Source organism: Papilio xuthus, unplaced genomic scaffold (assembly GCF_000836235.2).
Source record: "Papilio xuthus unplaced genomic scaffold, Pxut_1.1 DF827756.1, whole genome shotgun sequence".
Classification (NCBI taxonomy): Eukaryota; Metazoa; Arthropoda; class Insecta; order Lepidoptera; family Papilionidae; genus Papilio; species Papilio xuthus.
In genome coordinates, this window is record NW_013530893.1 from 5,701,134 (window position 1) to 5,713,300 (window position 12,167).

At 33.9% G+C, this 12,167-nt stretch overlaps 1 protein-coding gene across 1 annotated transcript; it reads right to left on the reverse strand.

Moving 5' to 3' along the window:
* Positions 1–1,644: 1,644 nt before the first annotated feature.
* 26-29-p (C1 family peptidase 26-29-p) lies at positions 1,645–11,956 on the reverse strand. Its single transcript, XM_013310242.1, has 16 exons — positions 11,817–11,956; positions 11,642–11,729; positions 11,245–11,332; positions 8,153–8,258; positions 7,721–7,844; positions 7,235–7,370; positions 6,353–6,468; positions 5,463–5,577; positions 5,182–5,262; positions 4,785–4,909; positions 4,106–4,207; positions 3,634–3,760; positions 3,064–3,169; positions 2,707–2,796; positions 2,251–2,348; positions 1,645–1,914 (listed from the first exon to the last, which is right to left on the reverse strand). The coding sequence occupies exons 2-16, from the start codon at positions 11,700–11,702 to the stop codon at positions 1,728–1,730; spliced, it is 1,662 nt and encodes a 553-aa protein (XP_013165696.1). The 5' UTR covers positions 11,703–11,729; positions 11,817–11,956; the 3' UTR covers positions 1,645–1,727.
* Between the last annotated feature and the right edge of the window lie 211 nt (positions 11,957–12,167).

The window sequence follows — 12,167 nt, forward strand, 5'->3', positions numbered from 1 at the left end:
AAATTCATATAAACAAAAATATAAAAACATGGCGACTTACATAAAAAATCTCTACGACACATTGGGATTGAATAAAACAAAAAAAAATCCAAAAGAAAATAAAAATAAGAAAATATTACGCTACGATTTGTCAGATGAAACTAGTTTCGGTCAAAAGGGATATTATCTTAATGCAAATCGTAAAACGACTACGCCGAAAAGAAAATGGCTGCCAGATTATCCATTCTGGAGTTTTTGGACGGTAAGAGATTTAAACAAATGCCTTTTTTATATGCCAGTAGCACTCAAAATCAGCACTGGCATCAAATTGACGTATCATACACACTACCTGGTGCCAGTGAATCATAAAAGTTCATGCCAGCAAAGCTCTACTGTACTGGCATCATCCTTAGAACTCGCAAAGTTATTTCTTTCTATTCGCTATTGTAAAGTTCTCAACAAGATTAGTATATGTTTTTTACCAAATCTATTGTTCGATCTTTAAGACTTTTGTTCTTTTTAAACAATTATTTTACGTTTTTTTAATTTTAAATTTTAAAATCTTTTATGTATCACAGGAATCTTATATAAAATTCTCGTGTCACATTTTCGTTCCCGAAACGGCTTGACCGATTCTCATGAAATTTTGTGAACATATTGAGTAGGTCTGAGAATCGGCCAACATCTATTTTCAATCCCGCGCGGACGGAGTCGCAGGCGACAGCTAGTTTTAATATAATTATTTTTATTCAGTACAAAAAAGGTATATACCAAGACGAGTGCCCCGGAGAGACGATAGCCAGCGGCAGAATGTGTATATGGGTTCCTCCTCACTAGACTCATACATAAGCTCCATTGAACCAATAAACCATTATAACATGACCTCTCATTATTTTACCCTCGAACTCCAATGTTGTAGTCAAAATATCTCTCAGTTTTTACTTAAATACAACTCTATCGCAGAGTTCTAATAAAGGTCGCTTAACGCACGCCTAACCATGGGTTTTGGAGCCCAAAAATCACTAAATATATCGCCATCCCTGTCATTATCTTTGACAAAGAAGAGATAAGAATATGTTTTATACATTTTGGTCTCGGAAACAAACGAGAAACGCGGATATTAAAGTATTAATGTCCAAATCAAATTATTGATTGTTTTTTTTTTGTTGATATTGTCTAAAGCCAAATAACCTTTTCAAATCAAAATTAAAAAAACTTAATACTACAAATAAAACACAAATTCCGTTATTAATTTTATTTAACTACACAGCCAGTGTTTATCAAAGAGGAGTATAAAAACACATTTAATTCCTAAAAACTAATAATTGCTGACAGATATTTTATTATTTTTATTTCGTTGAAATTCTTGTCATGGATAAAAAAAATCTTCAATAACTCATAATGATAAAAACTTGAAACCTAAGTTATTCCAAGAGATATTTTACTTTTTAAACTAATGCTTCTATTCTTCAGATATTTGGCAATTTCACAAACTTCACAAAAAAAACTTAAAATTTCTGCGTTAGTTACAGCGCCATCTATTTGAGCATTTGCAAAAGTTTTTCTAATTCCAAATTATTACAATAGATGGCACTATCACTATTTCAAAATTCTATGGTGTATTTTGAATTAAAAAAAAATTCAAACTTGATTAAATTCAATCCGTTCAAGAATATGAGATTCATTTAACATCTAATAATATAATTGCAATCTAAGTCTTATTACAATAAAATAGAGGTGATTTAATGTTAAATGAGTACATAAGTTGGTGCGCTTTCCACACCACAGTTATTATCTCTCGACGACATCAACACGTAGCCATCGTTGCCCCACAAATTGGACCAGGAATTCTTGACCAGCCAGTACTTCTGACCATTCAACACGCCGTAACCCACCGCCAGGACCGCGTGGTCTAATTCGTCAATTTTATTTTTACTGCAAAAAAAATAGAAAATATAAATCAATCTGTAACAACAAGTATTAAGAGTAGGTTTAAGACAAAATGGTTGCTTTAATTTGATTCACTATAAATTGAAAATTTGTAAAATAATAAGTAGTCAAATTGATTTAAGATTATAGGTAATCTAAACATATTAATTAAATTAGTGTCTGTATGTAATATAATAAAAAAAATGTCTTTCTGTGTGTCTGCCCAAAGGCAGCATTTGTCCCGTGTAATATCAAACAGATTTTGATAGGATTTGGCTATGTTTCTTTTAACTGTTCTCGGACAGAACCGCGGACAACAGCTAGCAGTAAATATAAAATTACCATTTAGGTTCATAATAGACACCGTGAGAGTAGAATGAGAAACTCTTGTGGGACGCGTCGATTGCCACCGATATTGGGCCGTGCTTGAATATCGCCAACTAGAAAAAAAAAACAAATGTACATCTCACTTCTTACTAATATTATAAATGCGATTGTTTAGATGTAAGGATGGATGGATGGATGAATGGATGAATGTTTGTTAGAAGGTATCACCGAAAAGGCTCAACGGATGTTGCTAAAATTTGACATACATGTAGAACATAGTCTGGAAGAACACATAGGTTACTAAGTTAACTTTTAATTCCGCGCGGACAGCGACGGGCGACAGCTAGTTTAGTTTATTTGTAGAAAAGAGTCTGGAAGGAGACATAGGCTACCAATTTAGTTTTTTTTTTTTAATTTCGCGTTGACATAGTCACGGGCGACATCTAGTTACAAATATGTTGTTTTACTTACACGTAATGCGTTTTCATTGTTTGTTGTTACATTGACCCAGCCTTTAATTGATGTCACTAAGGTTACATTATCCACGTGACAGTAACCATCCTGGAAAAAAATAACGGTTTTTCCTTATATAGCACTATTATATTTAATTTACAATAATAATATGATAGTTATGAAAACTAAAAGAGTCTTGTTGTCAAGAAATTAACTAAAAATAAACTAAACGATTATTCTAAAATTAGTAATTGATTTTCAATACAATATCTAAGCTAAGAAACTCGCGAGTAACCTCTATAAATGAGAATGATATCACGGCTCTAAGACCTATCCTAATAAGATTTTTCATTACAACTCTGAGTACTGCTGTACCTGTCCTAAGTAATCTCCGTAGTCCTCCTCAGTGGGCAGACCGTGTTTCATGATCCACTGGTAGGCGCGGAAGTCTTCACCTCCATCACAGCCGTTGTTGCCGAAACTATAACAAAAACAATTTTAAAAGGTTAGAATTTTGAAAACATATTGTTTTTGTAACTTATTCGATAGATGGCGCAGTACTCAACAAGAAATATCCATTGAATTATAGTCAGTTCGCTAGATGGCGCGGTACTCAAATAAGATGTAATCGCTAAGTTAGTTAGCTAGATGGCGCGGTACTCAAATAAGATGTAATCGCTAAGTTAGTTAGCTAGATGGCGCGGTACTCAAATAAGATGTAATCGCTAAGTTAGTTAGCTAGATGGCGCTGTACTCAAATAAGATGTAATCGCTAAGTTAGTTAGCTAGATGGCGCTGTACTCAATCCATCATTTAACTTGTATTTTCTCTCATCTACGAAATTTTTAATCCATTTCATTTTAATTTACCTGATCGTAGTAACAATCTGAAAACATACAATACAAAATATTTATGACGATTGTAAGTTAGATAATAAGTTCATACCCCCACGAGCAGTCGATGAGAGTCTGCTGCGAGAGTCGCACGAGATGTCCACCATTGTGCAGGAACAGAGCTCCCTCCACCGCGCCCACAGTACCGAACGACCAACAAGACCCGCACACGGACTGATCTATACACAAAATAATAATCTTATAAATGCGAATGTTTAGATGGATGGATGTTTGTTTAAAGGTATCTCCATAATGACTGCATGGATGTCGCTGAAATTTGACATAGATGTAGAACATAGTGTGGAAGAACGCATAAGCTACTTATGAAGCTTTTTTATCAAATCCGCGCGTTATCCTTCGTTGATACTATGATAAATGGGGATGTTTTAATTGAATGTTTGTCAAAGGTATCTCCAGAACGGCTCAGTTTGTCAACATGAAATTTGGCATAGATGTAGAACATAGTCCTAGTTCCATTAAAAATATTAGAGAAACTATAAGGAGAACTGATTATAAAATTATACCTTTAACCGGGGTAACAGCTCCGAACAACCTCCAATCGAACTCTGGAGGTAACTTCACACTCATCTCCTCCAGTTCAGCTTCGCCGTATGGAAACTGAAGACCTGCAAACATCGGATACAACGATATATATGACGAACATCATATCTATATCGGTTAGAACGACTGAACGCTGTTAAGGGATACAAAGTCGTTGTAACCGGTATATGTAATATTACTATTAGAAATACAAAAGTTTGGATGGATGGATGTTTGTTAGAAGGTATCTGCAGTAATAACTACTGAATGTTGTTAAGTGGTTAAAAATCTTTGGGGTTTAGGAATGGATGAGAAAGGAAAGTGAATTTGACGGAGAAAACACATAGTAAACGGAAATATTCTCTTCCTGTGAATCTCTTACTCTGGCGATTAATTCAATGCAGCGGTTACTTCGCTATTTAGTCGAATTCAGATGACTGCTTGCTTGTTTGCCACACTTATAGTAATATTTTAAATGCGAATCTTTAGATGTTTGGATGTTAGAAGGTATCCCCAGAACGGCTGTATGGATCTTGGTGAAATTTGGCATAGATGTAAAGCATTGTATGGAAGGATACATAGGCTACTTATTATTTTTTTAATTGTGCGCGGACAAAGTCGTGTGCGACAGCTAGTTTGATGTTATAACCGGAGTAGACTTACCCAGTGGGCTAGGTCCACTGTATCTCCTGCCTCTTAATGCAGCCAGCTCATCCTCCGCCCAGTCAGCGAGGTGGTTCACAGCTAATGTAAAACCACGACGTGCGCGATTGTTTGAATGTATATATCTGAAAATACCAAAAAAAGGTCAAAATAATAAGATTTTTTAATTAAAAAAAACTCGAGTTAAGGATTTCTTTAAAGTCTATGATGGTGGAAAAAAAATTAACCGTTCATGTTTCTGACGGTTGATTTGTGAAACTGAAAAATAAATTCCTTCCAATTTTTTTTTCCAAGGACCTAAAAAACCTTATAAAATCAAGGGAGCTCCTTAGCTTTCCCGACAGTATTTACTAGAATATTTTTAGGAATCTATAATATAAATAAAAGCAAATATTACCTGAGATTTTGTCTGAATATATTAAGTCGTTTCGCGTGCTCTATCTCACTGGCGTACTTCTTGTTGTGTTTCGCTTTGAACCTGTATAAAACAACGAGTAAAATTAATTTACCAAATTAATTATAATATAATATTTTTTATCATCAATATATTAAAAATTAAAACAATTCACTAATCAGCAAAATATTTAAAAAAAAACTAACAATAGTGTTTTTGCTCTATGACTAAATGTCAAAGATTAACAACACAGAAGCGTCAGTGTCAATGTCAAAGTCTGTCACCTGTCAAACTCGTTGTCAACGTGTGCGTCATGCACGGGATGTACAAACTCCTTCATCGGGTTGAATGTAGCGAAGTGACGCGACCCGGGACCAGGGAACGAAGTACATTGCATATCTAATAACAAAACAAATAAAGTTTGAGAATGAAAAGGTATAGAAAATTACTAAAACATGCAATCACAGCTACAGAATGAAAATTAGCTTGTTTAAAGTTGATTGGGGGGCGTTAGTGGCTAGAGCGTCGGTGGCTCAGTGGTCAAACACTTGACTTGCAATCTGCAGGTCCTGGGTTCGAATCCCGCCCTGTACCAATGTGATTTTCGATTTCCGATTTACATATGTACATTTATTCGACGTTCTTACGGTGAAGGAAAACATCATGATGCAACCTGCACATATCTGAGAAGAAATTCAAAGACATGTGTGAAGTCAACCAACCCGCAGTTGGCCAGCGTGGTTGACTACGGCCTAATCACCCTTAACTTAGGGTAGGCTCTGAGCCCCTCAGTGGGGACGTATAGTGAGCTGATGATGATGAAATGGGGGGCGTTAGTGAGCTGATATAAATTGACTTATAACCACCGGGTCAGATAGCCTAGTCGGTCTATATTTCGAACACCAAGACACTTGTATTGAAACATTATCATTGCTTATTCAAAGAGTTTCGAATAACAAAGTAAAGTGATATCGCCATCTCTTTTATTCTCTATATAAATGACAGAGATAAAAACTACTACTACTGAAGTCAACCAACCGACACTTGGCCATCGTGGTTGACTATGGCCTAATCACCCTTAACTTAGGATAGGCTCTGAGTCCCTCGGTGGGGACGTATACTGAGCTGATTATGATGGTGATGATGATGAAAAACTGCATCATTTTATACTTACTATGATCAACATCAAAGACGGAGGGGTCAATATCCTCAACATTATAGTCTTTATAATCTAAATAATAATGGTCGTAGTGGGACCCTAACAGAGAGTTGAAGCCTTTCATTTCGTACCTGTAAATAAAATCTTACTTAATATCATAAATGCAAATGTTTAGATGGATGGATGTTTATTTGAAGGTATCTCCGGAACAGCTCAAAGGATTTTTATGAAATTTGACACACATGAAGATCAGTCTGGCAAAGCCTATAGACTATTAAATAAGCTTCTTTATTAATGACGACGACGGAGTCTAGCTAGTTAAAAGTCAATATAAAATTTTAGATAAATGGATGTTTGTTAGAAGGCACACAAAGAGAATATTCGCCTCCTCCGTCAAAACTACTTTCCTTCCCATTATTTGTTTTAAGAAAAGGATGGAAAGGAAAAGAAAAGTAAAATTAGCCCTCCAGTACGCCCACTGATCAGATTTAGTCAGGGAAAATCTTCTAAAAATAGTGTATAATAAGGGGCGCCACAGTCGCCCTTTTGCAACCAATTCTGGCGCCGGAGGCGCCCCTTTATATCCGACTATGGCGTCTGAGGCGCCTCCTTATGCCCATCGCCCTGGGCGATCGCCCCACCTCGCCCTAAATTAACGCCCCTACTGGCGGGTTATAGTAGCCTCTACCCTTGTTGAATAGAAAATATATATAATATGTAGATGTGAAATGTGTGAAATGTTTTCTTTCTGTGCATCCTCTCCTCCGTCGATTAAAGGTAGGCAACGCATATGCAATTGCGTATGTCTATGGGCAACGGTCACTTCGCTATTTCAGCGATATCAGGTGGCCGCGCGCTCGTTTGCCACCTTATGATATAAAAAAAAAGATATATTACCTAACTGGAATGGGGACTGGATCACCTCGTAGACTCTTCTTGTATTTAACCCACATCGTATATTTGTTCACTTTATCACCTATAGTTTGTACCATACGCCATTTTGATGTATCCGCGTCTTGCATTGTTTCTGTACCTGAATATTTTACATATAAATAAAACTGGAGTATCTGTCTGTCTACAAGACTGTTTATTCTCCTGAACGGGTGGACCGATTTTGGCGGGACTTTCACTGGAAGGTAGCTGATGAACGCGGGCATGTTATAGACTCCTTTTTTTTCTGCGTTGACAGTCGCGGTCGATCGCTAGTTTTTCATACTCTATGTATGAAACTGATCTATATTTAAAATCAATTAAGCCCGCACATAAATAATAACTAAAGTCTACTTCTTAGTGTAAATTCAATTCGCCAAATCACTAAGGCAAAGCTTAAATGATAATTAATCTCTGGAAACTGTAAAGAAACGTATGATCTTAGTTACTTACCAACAAACTTAAAATCAGTCATATCAGGCAATACTGACTGGATGCTGATATTCTGGTCTTCTGTACCATTTACCTGAAGACACGTGTCTTTGTTCAACTCTTTCTCTGTTGTTACAGGAGCCACCTGCAAGAGGACAACATAGTCTAAGACTTAAGAGCTAAAAGTGGCACAATTATGCATTGGATTTTAATTCTAAGAGTCTATATTTGTTCCCCGTCCCGAATTGATTGAGGAGGGGAAGCATAGGAAGGAGAAATATCTTTCTGTGAATCTCCTCCGTCGATTTAATTTAGGCAACGCAATAACTGTCGGTGGGGCAGTGGAATGGATTTGTTATCTACAGATCCAGATTTGTTCCCCTCTCCGCATTGACGAAAGAAAGGGGTTGCAGAAAGTAAATAAATAAAACATCCCTATCAATCTATCCTTACCTTTATCGATGTACCATATTTGGGGTAGACTGAGGACGACAATTGATACGTCTTAACCATAGCGCCGTAGTAGTCGATTCGTGATTTGCCATTTTTACCATCGTACCTGCAACAAAGAAAGTCTTGTTGCTGTATATCGATTTTTGTACAAACCAAACTTATATCATTAAAAATAGAATCCAAAACATATTTTCAAATAATTTTTTCAATTCTATAGTTAGAGGTGAATAGTTTATTTGCGATGTTTTATATAGTTAACAAACATACGCGCGCGACTGCGTCCGCGCAGAATAAAAAAAAACTTAATTTGTAGTCTATGTGTTCTTTCAGACTATGTTCTACGTCTATTCCAAATTTCAGCGAGATCCATAAAGTCGTTCTAAAGAAACCTTTCTAATAAACATCCATCCAAACATTCGCATTTATAATATTAGTAAGATTTCTAAATTGTTGTTTTTACGATGCGTTTTTGTTTTTATTCACAGTTAACAGCATTTCAATACCAGGAATAAAGGAAATTTAGTATTGTCAGTCAACAATATAAAATACTGAGAATCCTTTGATATTGTTTAACAAAACAGTCCGTTAACATTGTATTGTCGATCATAGCAAGGCAATTTTTATCCAATATTTATACCAATCGTTACTAAACCATGTTCTAACTAGCTGTCGCCCGCGACTCTGTCCGCGCGGAATTAAAAAAAAAGCATAATAAGTAGCCCATGTGTTCTTTCAGACTGTGTTCTAAATCTATGCCAAATTAAATGAAAATCCGTTCAGAAGTTCCGAAGATACCCTCAAACAAACATCCATCCATCAAAACTTTCGCATTTATAATATTAGAACGAAATAAGATTTCGAATGGCCGACTAATAAACACGTAAAGGTCAAAGAACAGCTTTACATATATCTATTTACTTTAGCCAATGAGAATAAATAACCGCAACACTATCAATGACCCCAAGATAACGACAAATATAAACATTATTATTTACTCGTACAAGACAAACTTACAAAATATGTCAATATATTAAATAAATTAATAAGCATTTAAAGTGTTATAATCTTAAAGATAGATCAATGCCCTGTCTCTTCTCCTTCAAATGACTTTAAACCAAAACTATAGAGTAACCTTTCGACTCTGGACAAACAACTATATGTTCCGTCATATTGGTGCCCACGATACAGGCATTGTCTAATGTGGGCATCGCTAGATTACACAAAACAACCATAAATGGTAACTTAAGTTTAATTTAATTTCTCAGTTATGTGCAATTTTTATGTTAATTATTGTTTTTGGTTTAATCTATATTACCTATAATAAAAACTTTCCTTTCTTTTCTTTCTTTCGTCCTAGTATGACTCAGGTGCCTTCAACAGTGAATAGGCATTTACTAAACTAGCGCGTACCATCTTTCGATATCACTTGACGTAAGGTGGAATCATGTTCAAACGCTGGCTTATTCAATATAAAAAAATACAGTCACTTAACCTAACTAAAATTGATGACTAGTAGATCAGCTCACGTCTTTGTGAAGCAGATCAGTGGCTCTTAACTCAGAAGAATTTATACTTGCATAATTATGTATTCCGAGCTACAAACTGCGAGTCACCAACCAGCTCAAGGCTCAACAACATAGTTGTATAACTTAAGCACAGTGAGTTGAGTGTGTGAGTGATTTATTAGTTGAGTCGCAGCTCAACAGTTCAAGTCATACAGACCAGAACATTTGAATCGGTTCAGAGATGCACAAATCTATAATAGTTCCAATATCAGTGGAAATGAATGCCATAGTAGTATTAAAGACTATTTTTTTAAATAATTTATGCTAAAAATGCCAATAAAAAACTAAACAAAAGATTTTATTTAGTATAAGATTAATAATCGTACACGTAGAAAACAATGTCGATCATAAAAATGATGTCATTTGCCGTTTGTAATAAGAATAAAGAAAACTGAATAACATTACATTCAAAACATATAAATCAGCAGAAAAACTAAATATAATTAAAATGTTTAACCTAAATACAAAATATGTAGATTTATAGAAATTCTTGCAACTTAAGTAATTATTTGTTTTAAAAAGATGACTCAATGATAAATTATATCTTACTAATATTATAAATACGAATGTTTAGATGGATGTTTATTAGAAGGTATCTCTGGAACGGCTACATGGATCTCGATGAAATTTAGCATAGATTTACAACACAGTTCTTAAGAACATACTATTAACTTTCTTTTTAATTCTGCTTCACAAATATATACTTTGGTAAATTTACAAAAGTAATATTAAGTTAAATTTACCTAATATTTTTCATAACAAAACTCACTGTAAATTATTGAAATATGTTTTAATAATGACATATGAATCCATTTTTAATCGTAATATATGACTTTCTATTTAAAAAGTGTGAGTCAATAAACAAATTAAGACTAGAACTTCACACTTGAGTAAATATCTGGTGGAAAATATTTTAGTGATATATAAAAATGTTTATAACAGTATATAAACATACCAAGGAATATTATTTAACTACACACAAAATTGTTTTGTATTTATGGATTTAGAATAAAAAAAACAATCTTACTAAATATTAATAAATGCAAATGTTTGGATCAATATATGGAAAGATGGATATTTGTTAGTCTTGCTGAAATTAGGCATAGATGTAGAACATAGCCTGGAAGAAGACATAGGCTACTATTTCAGTTTTCTTTATTAATTTCGCATGGATGACGTCGCGAGCGACAGTTAGTTTTGCACAAAAAAAATTATACAAATAACTTTACACAAGCAAAATGTCTGGAATTTAAACATTCCAATTGATTAAATTATTTATTAACATTTTATAAAAATATGTGAGTTCTTTTCAAATAACTTGTCATTATTTAAATTTAAAGAATTCATCAAACTCTTACACTAAATAAAAAAGAGATAAAAGATGAGAGAGAGAGAGAGAGAGATACAGTTTAAAAAAATGTTTTTTTTATGGCGAAGGCAAGTTATTGTTATATCTGGATTACTGTTATAAGTTTTTGTATGTCTAATAATAATTTTATTTATAAAATAAAACAAAAAAAATCTTACCAAGAATAAAATGGTTCATGTAATTCAGCATAAGGAATCACTAGAAGGCCTTTTACAGTGTAAACATTACTCCATTGAGGTGGACTTTCTGAAATAAAAAAAAAGAAATTAATTATTGTCTATGTTTACTTACGCAAATTTCTTTTTTTTATTCTTTATCATCTTTATTTTTCAAATTAGATTGTAAGCCAGCTCATTATTAATATTATTTTATTTTTATCTACCTACATTATTGATAGGAAACAGAACGAAAATATTCCAAACTTAATGCGCATATTAATTTAAAACAATAGAGGATAATTGTTAAATATTTGATAAAAGGGAAAACGCTGATTAAAAATGTTTAAATACCGGTTATAAATATGCAAGTAAGGTAAAATATTAAGTTAATACTCACGTTTATCCACATAGCCAAGAACCGTCCCAACAAAGAGAAACAAGAGCAAATTGAATAACATTCTGAACGAGCGGTCGCTTCTCCAGCCCTGAACAGAATGGACATAAATAATTTTAATTAAGCTAAACCAAACAAGAAATGCTATGTCAGTACAATGCAAAAGAATTCAGGGCACCTGCTACTTAATAACTTTCTTGAAAATGTACATGAAGTTATTTTAACAATGCTTAAGAATGTTGAGTATATCTAAGTAGAGTATTTGTTGGTATTTTATTTTTCAAAAGTAAAGACTTTTTAGTTTGTATTCTATTGTCTGACGTATACGTTACAAAATCTGTCGATAACCACCGGCTTCAAGCAAGTCTATCTAGAAGAAACATACTATTCACTTTGCAATAAGGATTAGAATTGCATGACAAAAAAGAAATAACCCAACCTCCCTAATTTACTTACAAAGAGCAAACAAATGCCAAACTACACAAATATATTTTTTTAATGAAAAAAAACACTGTTTTAAATAAATTGG